Source organism: Lottia gigantea (assembly GCF_000327385.1).
Source record: "Lottia gigantea unplaced genomic scaffold LOTGIsca_85, whole genome shotgun sequence".
NCBI classification, from domain to species: domain Eukaryota; kingdom Metazoa; phylum Mollusca; class Gastropoda; family Lottiidae; genus Lottia; species Lottia gigantea.
This window is the reverse complement of record NW_008710807.1, coordinates 955038-977344: the sequence shown is the minus strand read 5'-3', so window position 1 is coordinate 977344 and position 22307 is coordinate 955038. Positions and strand designations below refer to the sequence as shown.

At 34.8% G+C, this 22307-nt stretch overlaps 5 protein-coding genes across 5 annotated transcripts; 1 reads left to right on the top strand and 4 right to left on the bottom strand.

Moving 5' to 3' along the window:
• Positions 1-865: 865 nt before the first annotated feature.
• On the bottom strand, positions 866-2314 carry LOTGIDRAFT_96000 (hypothetical protein; the record flags this gene model as incomplete). The annotated part of the gene is made up of 2 exons (XM_009067742.1): positions 866-952; positions 1694-2314. Coding segments are annotated over 2 exons (708 nt in total), but the record flags the coding sequence as incomplete, so codon positions are not given.
• Positions 2315-3769: 1455 nt separating this feature from the next.
• Positions 3770-7033, top strand: LOTGIDRAFT_236701 (hypothetical protein; the record flags this gene model as incomplete). Its single annotated transcript, XM_009067741.1, has 4 exons — positions 3770-3818; positions 4858-5187; positions 5505-5660; positions 6464-7033. The coding sequence occupies 4 exons, from the start codon at positions 3770-3772 to the stop codon at positions 6796-6798; spliced, it is 870 nt and encodes a 289-aa protein (XP_009065989.1). The 3' UTR covers positions 6799-7033.
• Positions 7034-7694: 661 nt separating this feature from the next.
• LOTGIDRAFT_169459 (hypothetical protein) lies at positions 7695-9797 on the bottom strand (the record flags this gene model as incomplete). The annotated part of the gene is made up of 4 exons (XM_009067740.1): positions 7695-7942; positions 8282-8511; positions 9113-9338; positions 9761-9797. 4 exons carry the CDS (start codon positions 9795-9797, stop codon positions 7695-7697), a joined length of 741 nt encoding a protein of 246 aa, XP_009065988.1.
• Positions 9798-13503: 3706 nt separating this feature from the next.
• LOTGIDRAFT_79113 (hypothetical protein) lies at positions 13504-14469 on the bottom strand (the record flags this gene model as incomplete). The annotated part of the gene is made up of 2 exons (XM_009067672.1): positions 13504-13550; positions 14223-14469. Coding segments are annotated over 2 exons (294 nt in total), but the record flags the coding sequence as incomplete, so codon positions are not given.
• A 4444-nt stretch (positions 14470-18913) lies between these two features.
• LOTGIDRAFT_169457 (hypothetical protein) lies at positions 18914-21051 on the bottom strand (the record flags this gene model as incomplete). The annotated part of the gene is made up of 4 exons (XM_009067739.1): positions 18914-18942; positions 19180-19400; positions 20367-20541; positions 20997-21051. 4 exons carry the CDS (start codon positions 21049-21051, stop codon positions 18914-18916), a joined length of 480 nt encoding a protein of 159 aa, XP_009065987.1.
• Positions 21052-22307: the final 1256 nt, after the last annotated feature.

Sequence of the window (22307 nt, the reverse complement as noted above, 5' to 3'; positions counted from 1 at the left end):
TGCATAAATGAATTTAAATATCAAAAAGGCTTAAAGGAAAGTGTCTCGCTATCCTCTCACAATGGGTGAACTAAGGCGATCAATTACTACGAGGAAAACATTCGGGGAGAAAGTATAATGTTTCTCTTAATAGCTTGAAGGCATGATTCGCCATTTTCGAAGGTTTGATATGTTGAATATAATATGCAAATAGTCTTCAGAAGTATTAGAGCCGTTAACAATTCCTTCAAATATATCTCGAACTAGAAATTTTACTTTCTATATCTATTAACATATGTTCGAGACCCAAATCAACCTCCGAGAATGGCGAATCTTTCCCTTTAAACCCTGGCAATTCACACAGGAAGAAGGAAAATATTATTCATTGAGGAAATCTATGGGAAATTAAACCAGACCTTCATTTCAGTCAGTCAGTGAAGGCTTAATTAGCTCAAGTTTTCAAAATTACAATTTTTGCGAAAAGTCAAACATTAAATCAAAAGGCGGAAGATAACAAAGCTTTAAAAGAATGAAAGAATCAACCAATCAACAGCCAGATCGACGGAACGAAAGTTTGGTCTTTTCTTTATTAGACTGGGAATTTGCCACATTGGGAATTAGCAAAAAAAAAGGGCTTAACTCTCTGACACAGTAAACCCTTTATACGTCTTGTCACAAATCCATACTGGATGTTTGAGATTCAGCGTCGATAAGGTCTCTCGTTGCCTAAAACTGTGGCATTTTTCTTCTTCCAGCTTTCAATGTCATCATATTCCGCTCTTTTCTCAAAAAAATATTCCATAATATTCGTCTTAGATATATTAGAACTGGGTTGAACTATCTCCATATCAAAATAATTAGAAGCGTGAATATCCGGTTGTTTCACTTGAATATTATACAGAATAAAATCAATGTGGTGCATCATATTGGGATCCATATGGTGGAAACTGATTGTGAACCGACTCACTTTATTCTGAAAGAAAATTGAAACAGTTATTGAAATCTCGAGCCTTATCGACCCCCTAGAGGACGAAATAGAGCTCTCCTTCAAAAACACTTGTTACCTTGTAAACTATTGAAACAGTTATTAAAATAACATGTCAATTTATAGCCATACCAATATTGAAATGAAAATACGTACAACGACCCCGCACTCAACCTAACTAGAATCAGCCCTGTGAATGAATTGGTATTGGGGCTTAGATTTTGTATTCAGAAAATTTGAAGAATTAAAGGTCCAGAGAACTCATTTCTAACAATTTTGAGGTGCCAAAAAACGTATCAAAATCTATATCTTTTTGATTTTGTACAAAGACACTGTAAATGAATCAACCTCTCTACTGAATTGAACAAGGTTTTCTTGGGCTCATTTCTTACTTGCTGGAGCCCAAACCCACAGACTCAACCCTAACGACGGGGATGACTAGAATTAGATTAAAATTTGGTTTTTTTTTTCATTTTGCTAATTTCCATCTTCATTGTAATCTAACAAGTTTTCTACCACAGTCTCGTTCTAATGACGTCATAGTCATCCAATCAAATCGTGTCATGTCGAACCACTTTCGTGATAACGAATTGTGGGTTAGCGAAACTCGAAGAGGCTGTCATATTACTCTACTTTGGGTTTCGCTTTGCCACAATTTGCCATTGATCTGAATACTGGACTGTCGTCACTTCCGCCGGTCCTGATCCATAATTTTCTAAGATCACTTACCAAGTTATCTTTATTTTTAAGATAGAACGGTACATAGGATGGAACTGTATTATCGATGTAGGAATGGAACCGGGTGCCTTGAAAAGTTTGGGTTCGAAACTTGTCTAAACTGCTAATAATGGTAACGCCAACTTTGGTTAAACATCGTCCGATTTCTAGATCTTCAGCACCTCCTGTCAGTCGACATAAACCTGGCGAGTTGAATCCTTTGATTAACAGTCTCAATGCTTCTCTGTTCAAAACGTATCCGGGACCTCCGGCCATGTATCCGTTGGGTGAGAAATGCCGTAAGTGTAGTCCCGAGTAAGCCGGTGCATCGCCTTTATAATGTGACAGATAAAATTTCAGATTCTCTACGATCATGTACGTGTCGTCGTCCGCCTTTACGAACCAGTCGAAATCGTTCAGTAAATAGTCGTACATGTATTTAAATCCGTATACGGTTTTGTCAGTCAGATACGATCTGCCTTCTGGAATGGTAACGTTGACTACATCATGCTGGCCATGAGTTGCTGTAACTAAGAAGAAATATGTATCGCATCTCTGTAACCACGTTTCGTTAACGGCGGCCATTTTTGCCTTAGCATTAGGAGTTGCCAGCACAAAACAAGCAACCCTAATGCTCGATTGGCCGGACTCTGTCACTGATGTCAAATGTTTTGATTGGTCGAGGTACTTGAAAACTGTTTGATTGACAGTTGAAGACTCCAGATCATTATCTGAAATAGAAACATCAATAAGGGGGGAATAACTACGAATTTGACGGTGCCCCCGCACCCCCACTTTTAAATTTCTTCTCATAAAACAGAGGGAAAGACTTACTCACCCTCACCCTCCAACTTCCGACGATTTGTGGCCTCTACTTCCACCCCCTTATCCAAGAATTTCTAGAATCACAACTGATCCATTATTGTCAGGAAGAAATCAAATAAAAAACCAACCAAATATTTTACTCACGTTTGTGTTGAACAAGAATCAGAAGGAATAATAAGATAAACAACAGTAGAATTATTCTGAAACTTGGTTTTCTGACAGTCATTGTTTGGTTTCAAAGCAGTTAATTAATTGGATGAAGCTGGCATGTGTATTTGGTGAAAACCGTCTCAAATAATTGATTTAAATAGGCACGAGTAATTGTTTCAACCTCGCACAAATACATGTAATATGTTACAACAGGTAATTGAATAAAACACACAGGCACAAATACTTACACAGACGCATATAAATGTTAAAACAGGCGCATGCGCATATAATTGTTTAAAACCGGCGCATATAATTGTTTAAAACAGACACAAGTAATTTTTTAAAACAGGCAGACACAATTACTTAAAACAGGCACAATTTATTACTTAAAACAGACACGAACTTGGTTTAAACAGGCACAACTAATTGGTTAAACAGGCACGAGTAATTGATTAAAACCGGCACGAGTAATTGGTTAAAAAAGGCACGAGTAATTGGTTATAACAGACACGAAATTGGTTAAAACAGACACTAAATTGGTTTAAACAGGCACAAGTAATTGGTTAAAACAAGCACGAAAGATTGCATGAATTGTCAATACTGGAAAAAATTCACGAGAGACTTTTATCAAATAATATTTATACTGCAATGTATAAATCCTTCCGGAGAGCTTTTAATTTGACAATTCCTCAAAAGCTCAGCCAAATGTAATTGTGAGTGATTTTTCAACTAACTATGAAAAATAGTTTTTATGCTTGATGATCAATAGTTTTCCAATATTCACATCTTACAGATTGAAATATGAACTCCCAAATGTTGCCAGCTTAAGATATTATCTGTAAAGTTCATAAAATAAATCGACCGTTACCTCGCCGAACACATGTGGCCACGAAGTTTTTTTAACAGATATATTGATATGTATATAGATCGAATGTACTTATACTGTCCCGGTAACCAATATAGAACGAACTTGTATTTGTATAATAAATAAATAAATATAAAAAAAAACAAGTATTAACGATTAACGATCAAAACTACAAAACGAAACCCTAAATCTATACAACGTACTGGGGAAACCGCGTGTCCCTTGCTAGAGGATTCCGTGAAGAAGAAATGTCGATCGAGGGTTCTGAACATGTTCCGACTGTCCCGCTCGGAAGAAGTAAGTGTCTCATCAAAAAAAATTGTCCCGTCATAATTCTTTCTCCGCCATTTTGAAATTTGTCTGGACCAACTACTTTTTTCGGCATAGATACAAAGCGTTCATCCTAATCCCCGAACGCTCAGAACTCACAAATCAAGCGTAACCAACGTAATCTTTGTTAATAAATTCAAAACATTCTCTGCCAAGAAACGTTTTCTGGCAAAGGGGTGCAACTCGTATCTACAAACGTGGTCAATCAACTGACGACCATTGAGCTAGATTTGTTAAGGACTTCTTGATTCAAATTTAATATATATGTATATATGAAATCAAGTCTTCTTGAGAATGAATATATACTATCCCTCGTTTATGAGATTCAAAATCTCATCGTAACAATGTGATGAAGTCACTAGAGGTTTATAAATTAAATACCGACAAACACCTTTTGCCATTAGATACCTACCCGTGATATGTTGCAGAGCGTGGTACGCCTTTTGTGACTGAAACCAAGCCACTGTAATTTGAATTGCAGTTGATTTCCTGTTATACTGTATACAATGATAATACTCAGCCTTCCTGAATCAAATGGCGGATATTATATTTTATTTCATGTTCCTCTTAAACATATACAACAGGGAAGTGGGGCATCACTTTTTATTTTAACAATTGCAAATTCTGGGGACAGTTGAAATGATGTATTCGCGTATTTTTACTTGCGTTCTGATGGTTTTATGGATACAGGGCACTGTAGAAGGCAAGTTTGTTTCTTTTATCGATATCGAAAATAGAGTAGTTAAATGCATTTTCTCCTCGATTGCACACTGTTTGGTGACATCCTATTCTATAGCTGTAAAGTGGCATGCATTGGTAACATTTATGTAAATATGCAACATTTTCTTCTGCATTTCCAACAACGAAAAAATTCGAAAAATAAATTTAGTCAAAGAGACGTACCTGGTCTGTGTGACCCACGATAGCCAATATTCTATAAATCTGTAATATGTACGAGTAACCATGTTCGGCTTAGAAATTTTATAACTTTGCGTTTCCGTTTCAGAACATTTGACAATCCGAGCAGACCGTACCACCGTGTGGGCAGAAGAAACTTACAGTATTACTTGTCCGACAAATTATAAGTATAAGTCAGTTTGGTTGAGGAAGAACAAAAATTATATTGCTTCAAATCGTGGTAAACCATGTCATTTCGAGAATGATGTCAAAAGATCGGACTACAGATGTACAGCAAAATCTTTTGGCTCTGGTTATGTCTTGAAGTTAACGGTTGTGAAGGCTGAAGATTTTTCAACGACAATACAATGGAGTTGTGTAGGGGTTTATGGTCGATTGTCAAACACAAAATCTCTTCACATAAGAGTTGTAAGAAATGGTTAGTAGGATAGCATACTGACAAATTCAAGAATGAAAATTCAATATTAAATTTTTCGATGATTTTGATTGACTTTACTTTTCGATGAAATACAATTTTTATTCAGATATTTTATAAATTTAAATGTATCCCAACCTCGGTGCTATGAACCTCTGGGAAGCCCGGGGATACAAGCAACCAGCACAGAGGGTACCCGAGAAGCATTTTTTTGCCTACGATTCAAGACTTTTGCTATTTGCATAGTTTGAATATAGAAAGTGGTACAGAGGGCTAAACGTTTGGGAACAGTCCCTTTAACAAATATCTCTAACGTTTAGTTTCAGATTTGCCACCCATGTCTGACCAATCCGCCTTAGATGACACGACGATTATGCTAATAACTGTATGCAGTTCTGTTGCGGCCATGGTTCTGTTTTTCACAATGATAATCGGGATGTATATGCATAATAAACCAAACGTAGATCAAGCTCAAGGTTGGTGTTTTTCTATGGTCAATTTAGCGGCCTTTCTACAAATCATTGGGTGAAGGGGCTGAATAGGGATTAAAGATTAGACATGATTGTCCAATCGTATTCCGAATACGAGTTTTGACATGGTCTTATTAACATTGTATTCCGAATACGAGTTTTGACATGGTCTTATTAACATCGTATCCCGAATACGGGTTTGACATGGTCTGATTAACATCGTATTCTGAATACGTGTTTTGACATGGTCTTATTAACATCGTATCCCGAATACAAGTTTCGACATGGTCTTATTGACATCGTATCTCGAATACGTGTTTCGACATGGTCATATAACATCGTATCCCGAATACGTGTTTTGACATGGTCTGATTAACATTGTATTCTGAATACGTGTTTTGACATGGTCTTATTAACATCGTATCCCGAATACAAGTTTCGACATGGTCTTATTAACATCGTATCCCGAATACGTGTTTCGACATGGTCTTATTGACATCGTATCTCGAATACGTGTTTTGGCATGGTCTTATTAACATCGTATCCCGAATACGGGTTTTGACATGGTCTCGAATTATTACAAATGGGGGCGTGGTTTGGCGTAGTATCAATAAAAGACGAGTTGTCATTTTAACTTTTATTCGCTAATAATTCTGGACACACATGGAATTTTGACGGTGAGCTGTAAACACTATTACTGATTAGCTCAGCTAAAGAAAATACGGTTTCTGATATTAAGGAACAATTGGTCACATGGACGACGAACGTGTCTGTTTAAATAAGGTAATATGATTTATTTTTCTATTCAGGTCCTATCAGGTCATTAGCTAAAGAACATGATGGATTTCCAGCTAACAACGACTACTCTATTGCTCAGCGCCCATCATCACTCAAATATGATTGGACAATTGGAGATCAAGATTTTGATAGTTCTTATGACGCAGATCCCATTGAAGACACGCCAGAAAACATCTATCGAAACTTCAACGCCAGCATGGATTATGGGGTCGTTAACAAGCCGGATTCGTGGACTGATAGAGATCCGGATTACAATTCAAATACATTCTACGGGGATGCTGTATCAAATAATCCGAATTTTGATCCTGACAAGATTTACGGATTAGTAAATAAAAGCCAACACTAACAATATAAAGGCGAGGGTCTAAAAAATAAGAACAAGCAAAACAATTCCAATAACCAAAAATCTTGTCCGAAGCAAGACAAAATCGAGAGCAATAGTTGTATAGTTGTGGACTCCTCAAACGAGAAGCACCATCAGGATACCGGTGTTGTGAACGATGTCGAATGATAGACACAATAGAATCCGGATGACGTAATCTCACACCGTTCACTTTTTGTAAATATAAGTCATTATTTTTATTTCCACTTTACCTTAGACGTAATTCTGTACAATCAATACTTTAACAGTGCTTTTCTGAAGGATAAATAAAAAAAGTTCTAACGATCCGAACCGCAAAACGAAACCCGAAAGCCAAAACAACATATTGGCGAAACAATGATAGCAGCTAATGAACGTTTAACATGAGGAAGTATATCAATCATAAGTGAGGAAATATTTCATAATGAAAAGTGGTATCAGGTGTTGAAAAGAGTAAGCATACCTTGCCTTGCGCCACACCCGTCATTGATGCTCAACATAACAAACACTACAAATATTGCATAAGAAGGCATCATTATTTAAACGCTCCATTTCTTTTGACATATAAAACACATAAATATCAGGAAAATAAGTTTCATCACTATCTTCGGAAAATATTAAACCATAACTTAAGGGCTTTCTACAGCAGATACGACACAACACAATACGACTCGGTACGACATAGAACGACACGACAAAGAATGTCGTACAGTGTTGTGTCGTACCGTACCCAGTTTGTATAGTCTATGCAGTTTATATTGTTTCTAATTTTTTGTCGTGTCGTACCGTGTTATGTCGATATATCTTGTATATAGAGGCCTTGATTTTGTAGGCCTATTTTTTTTATAGATATTAATCTCCCCTTACGAATTACTTAAGTGTCATCGTTCGACCACCTCATACATCATTTCATCCGGGTAGGCAGTGAGATTACTACCTATTGACGGACTTATTAGTTGGCAATTGTCGTTTTCGGCAAATGTATCCCACAAATAGCCTATGCATATCTGATACGACACGCACAGAACTTGGCACTTGATCTTGCTAATAGTGGTATGAAACGTAAACGTATCACCGTCAATAAATTCCAATTCTTTCAAATGTATAAAAGTTAACTGCAAGAAATTACCTGCAAAAACAAAAATATTTCAGTAAGTTGGCCAACTGTGGGTATATCAGGCCCTGTATTGAAAAGTTTACATCCATGCCTAACACTTGCTGTCCTGTTTTGGATTTTATATCCGAAACACTCCCGAAACATGTCAAAGCGAATAACCAAATTAAAATGGATGTAACATTTTTGGCACGTTCGTTAAAATTTAGCCTTTACCAATTGTTCGTGTGTAAAACTACAAAACAAAACTTAAAATGACCACGTGCGAGCGTGACACAATGACATGACATGACATGACATAATGAGTAAAAGAGGTACACCTGTCACAGTGAAACTTGATTGCATGAAACTTACGTGGCTCAACTAACTGACATACATAACGTTCGGGATAATAACATTCTTCATCGTGCCAATATTTAGCTTTAGTCAAACAAACACAGCCTTGGTCGTTAAGGACAATATCATCATTAGGTTGACCATTACTGGTATCATCCCATTTAAAATAGGTAGGTGTTGTACCATCAGGATTTACATACACACGAGACTTTTCCCGGTCGTTCGGTCCAATCCAATATTTGTAAGATCTGGAATTCAACAGGTGCGTGAATAAATTTCATACTAAAACGGATAAAGAGGCTGTCTTATTTTGTGTGTATCGGGGACACAGATAGCATCAATTTGCATGAACTCAATTTCATTCAGACGCCTGCGGTTCCTGCAATGCCACTAAAACAGTTGCTTGTCTTTATGTATCATTGAAGATTGTAAATGCCTCGATTTGATTGGATTGTATGCTAGCGAATACAGCCAATCAGAGACCTCGAAAGAAAGACTGTAAACAATGTTCCTGCTCATTTATTGAGCTTTGATTGGCTCTATTCGCAAGCGTACAATCGAATTAACAAATTTCCGTGATACAAGAAAAATGCTTAATGTTGTCAAGGTATCAGACAGAATTCGTGGTAGTTTGACATTGTGAAGATGGCCGACACGCGTCATACTACTTTCATACAAGAAAAATGCTTAATGAAGTCAAGGTATAAGACAAAATTCGTAATACCTTGACATTATGAAGATGTGGTTTGACGAGAGGCGAATACTCAAAAAAAGTAAAGTGCTTAATGATGTCAAGGTATGAGATATTGACATTGTGAACATGCCGTTTGACAAGAAGCGAATACCTACCCTGTAATGGATTCGATGAGGTGCTGCTCGTATTCATCATCAATAATAGCTAATAAACCTCCCATATTCTTGCAGTTCCGTTCAGCGATATTCCAGATCACCGCTTTATTGCGAACAACATAACACTTATCATTATCATAGTAATACTCGGCACCAATGGGGCATGGATTATAATCAATATACTCGAGCATTCCAGCTAGCACGGTGCCAATCTGATTACAGAACACTGAAATATAAAATGTTGAACAATATTATTAACGTGTATTTTCTGTGGCTCACTCCATTGGGTAATAGTTATGACACCTAGACAGGACGGGGTCGATTTTGGTGACTGAAATATCAATTGTAAACCGTTAGTTTAGAACAAAACAAAATATATGGAACTTCTGTGTATTTTCTGTGTCAAAATACCAAACGATCTTGTTAAAAACATAAAAAACAACTGAAAATAAACAATAATATCGAGCACCCCCCCCCTCCCCCTTCCCTCCAAAAAAAGGGTTTGTTATTTTTGCGTTTTTCTCCAGAAGACAAGAACAATACTAATGCCGCGGCAAATGGTTTAATCGTAAACCAGAACTACTACAGCAAAATAAGACGTAAAGCTCCATTCCATTTTATTCCATTATACATTTAACTGATACTTACCAAGAAAAGTAACGAAAATCCAAGGAAAAGGACTCATCTTAGTTTAACGACCCCTGATATCGGACTGCTAGCATCGTGTGGTATTGTTGATTGTGTATAGCTTAAGGCATGAGTTTGAATATCGCTATTAAAGGATGTCATTCTAGGTATTTCAGTATTAGTTCAACAAGTCATAAATCCATTATTCAATACCCCATCTTCACGATGTCAAGGTATAAGCCGTCGTAATGGCTTGACATTGTGAAGATATCAAGCCGATAGAAGCAATAGGTAGACCAGAATTTAGTCAAATTGCCGTCCTAGATCATCCCATCATAAGGTATTACGACCTTTGTCTAATACCTTGACATCACTGGACACTCTACCTAACAATCGAGCCCTCGATTACATGAGTAGCCATACTGTTTACAGAACTTCTGCCAAGGGCTCTGATTGGCTGCATTCGCTAGCATACAATCGAATCAAATCGATGCATTAACAAACTTTTTGTGATACAAGAAAAGTGTTTAATGATGTCTAGGCATTAGACGCAGTTTGTAACATAGTTTGACGTTTTGAAGACCGGGTCAGCCATGAGAGAAGTGAATGAAAAAGTAAGGTATCCGCAAACAGAATTTCAAACCTAGAAAAGTGCCTAAAGATGTTATGGTATAAGACGCATTCGCGAGAGAAGTGAATGACAAAGTCGGGTTTCCACGGAATCATAATTTGAGGTAAATCCCCCTTTAATACAGGGTCAACCAATTATCAATAGTAACAAACAATGTGGTTCATCGATACACTTTCAAGTATGTATTTACGATACCGTCGTTTACCTGCAACCATAAATCCATAAGAATATCATTATCAATCTTATTGTAATGATGGTATTTATAATAGAATCGTTTTTCAATAATTGATAGCAAGCCCTATTTTTATTTTCGTTTTCTGAACCATATCAAAGAAATCATAAATTTTACGTAATTCGCTTCAAAGAGGAAAATATGTCACATGTAAGATCCGTTACCAAATGACTAATATTATTCCATTCAGCAATCATCAGCAGTTTCCAAGCGCTAGCGGAACTTTCACGGTATGCCATTTGATAGTATTCGGTAAATCTCGGCAGTTTCCGTAAAGCTGAATCTATCTCGGTAATGAATGGAACGGATTTTTGTGCCTTCTGATGCCTTTAATGGGTTTTATTATCATTTCGAATTCTTATCAAACGAAGTCTTTGATTTTTTGAACTATGAGAATCATGTGATCACGGGACAATTCGGACAATGCCGGAAAACACTGGCCACCATCAAACACCGTAATACGTTGTAGCGCGCTGGCGAAACTTTCACGATAGACCGTTTGTACAAAATATCAATGTATTGGTTTCTCCGTAGGTTAGGCTACTAAGATAGTTTTTATTGGATGTAGTTGCACCTTGTGTTTACCCAATCGATGTATTGACCATTTTACTGTGGGGAAGTTCTTTTTTCACTGTGGCAAATATGAATAGGGGTAGCAGATCGCAACTCTCGTTTGGGCGAGATTGAGAAGCACAGACTCTCTCCCATCTGAGAGCATTTTGTGCCTGTGGATATCGTTCAATAAGGGATAATGAACTCAATCCTTTTGTGGTCTGAATTATAATATTGTTCTCTCCCCTTGCTCCGATGAACCTGAGAACATAAGCGGTTATATTTTGTGCCTGTGGATATAGTTCAATAACGGACAATGATCTCAATCCTTTTGTGGTCTGAATTATAACATTGTTCTCTCCCTTGCTCCAATGAACTTGAGAACATAAGAGGTTATATTTTGTGCCTGTGGATATCGTTCAATAACGGACAATGAACTCAATCCTTTTGTGGTCTGAATTATAACATTGTTCTCTCCCCTTGCTGCAATGAAGATGAACACGGTTAGAAGCCTGTTTCAAATCTAGTTTAGTTTTTGTGGTTGCACAAAAACATCCAAAGATTAAAGTCTGAATGCTGGGCGAATCAAGCAGCTTCATATCACATATACGTTGGATGGCATTGTTTTGTGGTCTGAAGTAAATTGGAGTTACTTCCCCTCGTTCCTTTTTATCATTAAGATTTTAAGTGGGGACAGAGGACTGTAAAGAAAAATCAGCGAAGGAGTATTGTGGATTTGGTGTCGAAGAAACTAGGCATAAACATGTAACATATTTTCTTCTTGGAAGCGAATAACGTAAAATTTCTGATTTCGTTGACCAACTCTAAAATAAATCTGACGCCACGATAAGTGCCTTTGACAGGAAAATCGACGTATTCTCTTTAATTCTCTCTTTTGAAGTTTCAAGATCATTATACATTTGTGGCCAGAATTACACTTTACCCTTATCCGTTATCAATACAACATATGGACTATACTTGATCTGAATTGATCGAACCTCCTCCAGCTGTTAGTGCATAATAGATTTAACTGTAAAGTTGTGATGGAGTAAATCCCGCCATTTTGAAATTTGCAGACGACGTTCAAAATGGTAGCCCAGTGAGAAAACTCAAGTGCCTAATGCCGCCAGGCTGTATGATTAGATGCAGAGACTAACATATGGAGACAAATTAGATGAAACATTGTAATTTGCACGGAGATCATCTCTTAATTATTTCACCAAACACTTGGATTTTTTACTACAAAGACAATATAAACATTAGATATAATACTTTATTTGTGAAAAACAATGAAACGGCATTTAATTTTGTAAATAAATGGTTTATTTGTAAATACAATATCAGGAAAATTATACTTTCTTTGTAAATAATTATTCCAATACAATAATACTTGAAAACAATATTTGATAATGATTAAAAATCAATACGTTATTTAGTAAATAATTCTCGAAAACAATAATATTTATATTTTTATTCTTCGAAAGAAATAATTCTTAAAAATAATCGAATCAAGTAAATTTTGTAAATTTAACTTCGGGAAGAAGAATAGTATCAATTTAAAATGATATTTATAAATGATACTTTAGAAACAACAATACGTAATTTGAAATGATAAAATATATAATATATCTGTAAATTGTAATTTGTAGATTACAATTCGGGTATATGAATATCGAATACTTTAAGTACAATAGCTGTATAATATTCGTTAATATTTCATTTTCCAGAATTCAGGAAAAAAGTATTATATTTTGTAAACAAGATTTCAAGAACTTAAAACATGTGTAAATAATGATAAAATACTTTCTTTATCGTGTAAATTATACTTTATTTAAATAATAAAATAATACTTTTCAAAATAATACTTGATTTGTAAATAATACTTAATTTATAAATAATACTTGATTTGTAAATAATACTTGATTTGTAAATAATACGTGATTTGTAAATAATACTTGATTTGTACATAATACTTGTTTGTAAATCATACTTGATTTGTAAATAATACTTGATTCGTACATAATACTTGATTTGTAAATAATACTTGATTTATAAATAATACTTGATTTGTAAAAAATACTTGCTTGTATACTTGTACAATTTTTTTTTACAACAATACTTAATTTGTAAACAAATTTCCGATTTGCGTATGGTTATATCCGTCTTCATTAGACCAATCAAAGAAGGACGTAAAACTCAATTCATTCCATTTCATTTAATTTTGTATGGGGAGAGTTTTGTAGTAAGCTTATACACATACGCACTTTTGTCACTCACCTACTATTCATCACAGACCGATCCACCATGGCCCCCCGTCCCAGGTAGATTAGCTAAAAATGGTCGACGTCGAACTCCGAGACTTTCCCATTTTACCCACGATAATCTTGCTGTTAGATCTAAAAATATAAAAAGGTTATAATACGATTATCTTTAAATATAACTGATCGACTATAGATTCTTTTGTAAATTTGTGAATATTCAGAGGACACATTCATCGCACTAAAACGGACGAATTGTTACTTTTTCTTAAATTTAAGAATTTTTTTATTGTTTTTTTAAATAAATAGCTTCGGTTGAAAAATGCAAAATAGCTATGTTCCGATTTACAACTATGTATTTAGTATTTATTAAGAACTTATGTATCTATATTATTTATTTGGGATAATATTTATTGACATAACTCAACAAAGTATTAAAAATCTAACAATTTATAAAATACCAAAACGAAAAAATAAGCAATTATTGAAATAAAATAAATACACAACTTATAGAAAAAATAATAAAATACAACGTGAAAAATTAATCAAATGATGAAATAACAAATCAAATTAATTAAAAACATTTAAAGTAACATATATAGCTACACAAATAATGAAATAAAATATAAAAAAAAACAATGAATAAATATTTATATCAAAATGAAGAATTGAAGAATGCAATAGCGAATAATGAAATATATAAATAAATTCAGAAATGAATAAGGAATTAAATAAATAGATAAATGATTAAAAAATAATTAAAGCTATTATTTCGTTTTATGAATAAGTTATTGGAAATTTTTAACTTACCGCTTGTATTCCAATCCGCTTTATTTTGACCCTCGTTTAATGACGATTCAACAAACTCTAAAGGATCATCCCCACTAAGTAATATATCTCTTAACATTGAAATATAGGCTATAGCCAGGCGCAGTGTGTCAATTTTTGAGAGTCGTTTTTCATAAGGAAAAGTAGGAACATGGCATCTTAATTCTTCAAAGGCTGAATTAATGCTTAGCATTCGTTTTCTCTCGCGAACATTCGCCGTACCTCGTTCTCCGGTGAACGCAAACCTCGGAAACGTATGTGGTTCGATAACGTTCATTTGATAACAATCTTCGTCTGGCATTTCTTCCATATTTGGATAATTTGCGAACGCGCATGATGGCAGTTCCTTTTCTTGTATCTGACAAGAGGGATAACTCTCGTCTGCGGGTAAAGAGTATTGCTGATTGGACTCCAACTCATAAGTTTCTTGGTCCTCTTGATAGAATTCTCCGTATTCTGAAAACGACATTTGACCGTGGACTATTGAAATCCTTGTCTTTAAACAGTTCGTGAATTTCTAAAACACTGTTAAATAAGGTGCGAAAGAAATCAAATTAGCTCCGTTTTCAAGAATTAAATCCAAAATATTCCAGGTACAAACAGGCTATCCATTTAGCATTGCATTGCGCATGAATTGTTCACCAGTTTGCCTGTAAAAAATTTCCGGATGGCCTATCGTGAAGAAAGAACTCTTTGAAAGATACCCACTTTTTTTTTTCTTCCAAAATACCGTTTTAGTTTCGACTTAATGAAATGTCCTCTCTGTCTTGCGGCATTGGTCCTCTAAGTTGGAACTATGTTTCAAGAATGGATAAGTTGTTCCAAGATTTTCTGGAGATGTCAGCAACAGACTGGAGTCGTGTGGAATCGTTTCCAGTATTTTGACAAGAATTAAATTGATTCAATGATCAGTTCATGGGGTGTTTACATACAACATAATCCCTAGCTCATCCCGAACATGTCACTTCCATTCTTCTTCATGTAATTAGACTGCCGTGAGGGTAATAGGTACTTCAATTCCCGTGAAGAGCGGTAGAATAGACGCCATTTTGTACCCCTCGGGATTCTTACACCACAGACCTAAGTCGTCTGCTAGTTTCAAAATGGCGGAATTAATTCTTCAACAGTTTTACCGTTAAATCTTTTATCAACAAACAGTAGGAGACTCGACCCCATCAGGTCAAGTTCTTTTCATTACTGACGTAGACATTTTGTCATAACACACGTCATTTTAACGACACGGCGCGTGACTTCATTACGGCACGTGATGTATTCGAAAATGGTGTGCCGTAGTGACAGCGTCAAAGTGTTAACATCTCCTTAAAAGCCCTAAATAGGAAGTTAGGATTCGTCGAAATCTGTGTTAAATCATTAAAGTGTGAGAAAATTTTAATTGTTCTATTTGTTAAGTTAGAGGATAAATTTTGGCCTGCAGTGGTATTTTATTTAAACCCTGGAATGAATCGTTTGGTTTCTGAAAGGAAGAAAACTAAAAAATGATGATATTGTGAAGTGAATTTTGGTTTTTCCATTAATGTTATAGACGGAGTGATCTTTCTTTTATTTGCTTCTTATTTTTTCAACAACTGTATTATTTTCGAGGTTCTTTTTATCATCCTTTTACGAACCATTTAAATATTAATTTATAAATATACTGAATGACAAAAAAAAAAAAACCGTGGATATATCTAAAATATATCTTCATTTCCAAATGCCTATATATATTATATAAGAAAAGACAGTGTTAAATGAACTATAAAGCAACATAAAGAATATTTAATGAGTTTATTGACCACAGAATATGTAATATTATTTTAGTCACGATCACTCTACCATAAGATTGCTACACAAGTCTCAGGAAACCGTAATCATTTAAGTGTGTAAATTTGTTAATATAGCAATGAACGAAAGGGAAAGATATCCCAAAGAAATATATCCTTGATAAGTTATGCATGTCCATGTAAAACATAAGAGAAACACAGATATAGGACCTGTTTATATTGCTGTAATATTGTTGTTATGGAGTGTACTATGGGCCTTTGACCAAAATACTTTACCTTAAAGATGGTTTTCCTTATTATTTTAGTGTCAAATTAAGCAAACTATTTGATTTATTGGTGTTTCTTATGAATTATCATGTATTCTTAATCATATCATTATGTTCTTATTGCATATAAGAGTTTTAACCAATCATAAATGTCCATGAATGTACAGTCTGAATAAACAAAAAAAGAATTTTTGACCTTTCTTGATCGGTCACTCATTGGAATTCTGCTAGTAATTCTCTTCTTATTTAGCTAATTATGAATTAATTATGGACATGTGAGACAAACTGGTATTTTTCCAAGTCATTAGAACACCTCTACTTTCTATTCATATAAATATTAGCATTTTCATTTTCATAAATGAAAATAAGGGAACCCATCTTTAATAAACTATTATTATTATTATTATTATTATTATTATTATTATTATGTAACTGCCAGTGTCTGTTAAGTATATTTCGTTTCGCTGGCCTTTCAGTATAAAAAGTTTCTAGTATAAATTATTAAAGGCATGCGAGTTTTATTATTATTGTTCTCACTATTTGTAATCGATATATAACAAAATATGTTTGATTGTGTGCGAAAGTTCTTTGAAATATACAATACAATCTATCATCCATATTGATCCGTTACATTACAGTAATGAAACACGATCCGATATTATCAATAGTATCGAACTGTAAAAGACCGATGTGATAAGTTCTCATTAATATTTGATAAAGTCAAAAGAGGAAATCGTGGAAATATTTTCAGAAACATCATAACTTTCGTTTTATAAGTCTTTCATTGAATATACAGACACTAAGGTCAAAGTTCGATATTTTCTGGGGTTGATTTTATTCTTGAATATATGTAAATAGTCTTCAGAACTTACAGAAGTACGAGAAATATATGAAAATTGCATAATTCCTTCAAAAAATCTTAAACTAAGAATTTTACTTTTTTTCTTTCACCAGTTTATCATCTGCCTGAAAATTGGGGTACCCGAAAATTGTTTGTCTTGTTGATAAGGTCTATAATGTCCGTATAGGGAATACGGAGTCCTGCCAATTTTTGATTATCCAGTCCTTTACTGTACTACATTTATGGCTGAATCATGAAAGGTGAGACGTCATTGTATTTTCAAACACGGATAATTATGAAGGTGAAAATTTCGACGATGAACTGGTAAAACACTAATATTAGCTAGGCTTAGCAATTCCCTTGTCTGACACTAAGGTTCGATTGAGCTACGAAGATGGTGAACCATGATCTTTAATACAAGACGTATGTAGAATTATTTTCCATTAAATTTCTATAGTTATTTAAAGTGTATGCTTAATCCATAACAGCATCTTTAGAATTCTGCCGATTGTAACAGATTTTTTATTTATCATCACAAAATAAGTTTAAGGTTTGTTTAATTGATGTAAACGAGTAAAAAACTAGCTTGCTTTTGTTTTATCCATTTTACGCTTAAGTGATGTACTTGAGAGCATATAGAGTATTAAGTAATTCGCATTAGCTGATAGTGCTCCCAAGAAATATCGATGAAATCGATACATCGCGATACAAAATGCCGGTGTGTATCGGGGGAAACTGATCAATTTACAATACGCCTGTGGTTTATCTCATTTCTTGAGTAATATAATTTGTTTGCATTGGGACTGAATGACTTTATTTTACTGTGGCTTTATCAAAAAAAAAACCCCAAAAACAACAAAAATATGATTTTTAATTAGTCCTCATAATAACAATCTGATTTATTTAAAAGCAAATCTCGATTCTGATTTATGGTTTTTTTTTATGGGCAGCTACACATGCCGTCCATGATCTAGCGGAAGTTTCTTAAATATTGTATTCAAGGTCGTAGGGTAATGGAGGCATCACTTTTGAAACGACAAATAAACTTTAGAAGTGTCTTTTGTGTATCTTAAATCTACCCAGACCAGCCTCATTTTGGTGTAGATTGCACTATGGCCGTGGCACTCTGTCGGCATTAAAACCATGACTTCTTCACAATGTCAAGCTGTTGTGAACTGCGTCACCTTTCCGATACGGATTGTATTGGATTGTACGTTAGCCAATACAACCAATCAGAGTCTCTGATTACATGCGGAGCCAAAATGTTAACAGCCTATCTGCGTTCAATCCACTCAAATCGATGCATTTACAAACTTCTAAGATATAGGAAATATGACAATTGCAGTCAAGGTACAAGAACACAATTCGTAATAATAATTTGACATTGTGAAGATTGGCCTCAGGGCGCCATTTTGTTTTATAGTAAAGTATATAACTGAAAATAATTCGGTACAGTTTCGTTATGTGAAAGTCCATAAGAATATAAGATACAATTTGCATTGTTAACAGTTGAAATAAAAGCAAACTTCACACAGTGAGTGTATTGAAGACACAGGTTGGCACAAAACAGCAGATCTTTTACTGTGACGATTCCAGGAGGCATGATTTCATGATTACATATCGATATGTTGTCTGACTTTATAAATTTCAATGTATCAGTGGAATGCTCTGAAAGAATAATACTGCAATTGACTAATGTAAAAAAGAAAACGCCTTGCAGTGAACAATGTAGCAATTGTTGCAAGAACAGAGGCGTCAATTCACAAACCCCCAATCTTTTACTGACTATGCGTGATAATTTTCACTGGATTCGTCTGTAAATATAATATAATTGAATACTCAATTAACTTGAGTCTTGCTGTGTGCAATGAGGGCATGATGCCACGTGATTTTAAACTGGCCAATATGAACACACGCATCCCCCCCCCCACCCGGGATGAAAACATTTGTTTAATTGGTTATAGTACAAAGCTATTTTGATAAAATGAAATACGGTTCCATCTACTCATTGATAGATGGCGTGGTTTTATCGACAATGAATGAAACCTTACCTTTCACTACAGGCCATTCACAGAGAAAATGGTAGGGTTTGTCGCAATGTTTGTCTTGCCATTCTTTGTTGCTATCAATTATGACACAATCCTGGCCGTCATCATAAATGTCTCCGTTTGGCTGACCGTCCTTCCAAAGCTCAACAGTAATGTTCTTTCCATTGTGAGTAAACACGCCTTCCGTCTCTAAATCATTGATGCCCATCCAAATATCACCACCTCTGCATGGTAAAGATATAAATAGAGATAGTTATAAACAAGACAGTTATAAACAAGACAGTTATAAACAAGACAGTTGTAAACAAGACAGTTATAAACAAGATGGGTGTTGGTTTAAAGGGATTGTAAAGAGGTAATCAAAACTTTTTACAACTGCTGTATGGGCGAATGCAGAATGCATTTTATGCAAAAACGCCTGGTGCTATTCCACTGATTGTGGTTGATTATTTAAGTCGCGAAAATAAAACCATCTATAGATTTCAGCCAAGAAAATAAAACCATCTATAGATTTCAGCCGAGAAAATAAAACCATCTATAGATTTCAGCCGAGAAAATAAAACCATCTATAGATTTCAGCCGAGAAAATAAAACCATCTATAGATTTCAGCCGAGAAAATAAAACCATCTATAGATTTCAGCCGAGAAAATAAAACCATCTATAGATTTTAACCGAGAAAATAAAACCATCTATAGATTTCAGCCGAGAAAATAAAACCATCTATAGATTTCAGCCGTGAAAATAAAACCATCTATAGATTTCAGCCGAGAAAATAAAACCATCTATAGATTTCAGCCGAGAAAATAAAACCATCTATAGATTTCAGCCGAGAAAATAAAACCATCTATAGATTTCAGCCAAGAAAATAAAACCATCTATAGATTTTAACCGAGAAAATAAAACCATCTATAGATTTCAGCCGAGAAAATAAAACCATCTATAGATTTCAGCCGAGAAAATAAAACCATCTATAGATTTCAGCCGAGAAAATAAAACCATCTATAGATTTTAACCGAGAAAATAAAACCATCTATAGATTTCAGCCGAGAAAATAAAACCATCTATAGATTTCAGCCGAGAAAATAAAACCATCTATAGATTTCAGCCGAGAAAATAAAACCATCTATAGATTTCAGCCGAGAAAATAAAACCATCTATAGATTTCCGGAAATAAAGAAACTCTTCATACCTTAGTCCTCTAACAAAGTTGGTATCATTGACTGTGTCGACGATTCCTAGTACAGCTCCTAGATTCCGACATGCACTTCTACTGGCAGCCCAACTCTCTTTATCATTAGAAACTTTATGACATTTTCCTGTATGGGGATTGTAGGAACTTCCAGTTGCCCAAGTAGGACAGCAAGCTGTAAAATATTGGATCTGTATGTTCTTTAAATGACTTTAAACAATTGCGAGTGCCAGGTCCGTAGTCAGACTTGATTGTTCGGAGGGCGAGTTATATATCTGGAGGGGCAAGTAATAAATCCAGAGGACCAAGTATTATATCTGTAGGAGCAAGTAATAAATCCAGAGGACCAAGTAATATATCCGGAGGAGCAATGGTGTATGGTGTTTATTACGATCCCTTTTTTCGGGGGTGGGGGCATTGCAGACTCTTTACCAGTAAATGTTGCTCCATAAAGCTGAGTAAAATGCAAATCTGATTGTTTGGTTTCGTAATTTTTTTGTGGGTAACAACACTATTCATCTATGTATTGACATAATTTTCATGCGTCTCATGTTCTGGGTCATGTAAAATTTAACCAATCAAAATTAGTGGAATTACATGGTCCTTGTATAAAATAAATAATGTACTTACCCTGAGTTGAATGATAATAACAAATCCACAGAAGTGTGATTCCAATGTACTCCATTTCTTTTCAACAAAAAAATTCCGCTAAACAAAAATATGGAAATATAGAAATCTTTTGACTTTATGTTTTTCCCTACACAACACGGCTCACAGAAGAAGTTTATTTCAGAAAATCGATCTAACTTCTTAATAGGCTAAGAATTCACCAAATTTATAACAGTAGACGATATATCAAAGAATTTTCAATGTACTTTATTTCATATCTGTCATTCCAAAACTTTTTTTTAGCGAAATAAGGACTGAATGATATCAGTTTTGCGTTCCAAACATCAATAATTATAAGATATCTCGAGATATTTTCTATGTGGTAACTGCTGTTTCTAATACCGCTTGCCACAGTAGCAACTATTACCGATCCGTTGATATCTAAACTGTCATTCCTGATAATCCGTTAGTAATACTCCGATTTCCATTATTACGATCCGTGAACAATATTACGATATCGATCGCGCTTGATATTCAATTAGTAACACTTCTTCATCGCAAGGGATCAAAACTCAACAGAGGTCACTTCTGTCGGTAGGATTTTAGTTAAATTGCGCACGAACCACGTGTCATTTATTATTCTCGAAAGTAAAACAGATAGGTAAAAGATCAGTTTAATCAGTCGGTAAAGTAAATATTGAAATGATTACATGTGTATCCAATGAACTATACCTGCAAAAATATTGGATTATTGGAGGACCATATTGATCGATCGTGATAGCAGAATGACATTTGACACACTTCAAACAGTCTAAACGCCCTCTTGACTGGTGTATATCGGTATAATGGGTTTCAATCGGCTAAATAATATTTTAGATCAATTTTGAAAATTATACTGAATCCAAAAGTAGAGGAGTCCTAATCGAACCCAACAATGATGTTGTCTTTCTGGATTCCATTTCGGGATTGTCTGCAGGTTTTCAGCACAAAATCAAGAGCACTTTTTTTCAGTTTCAGAAAACATTCTGAAGAGTTTTCTAAAGAGCTGTAGAAATTAAGTCTATTTGCAGAGGAACCGAAAGTAAAACTTTATTCTGTACAGTGATATGGTTGGCTGAAACGAACGTGATTTTGGCATTAAAAGAAGAATAAAATTTTCGGTTTTTTGGGTTGAGGGGGGGGGGGGGGGGGGGGGTTACCATCACTACTCGTCACTTACGTGATACAAGCATATTTTGCAATTAGTGAAGTCATCAACTGATTGTAAATTGAAATGGTGTAAATTGGTGCTATCAGTGTCTCAGATACACATAGAAAACATATAAAGTATGT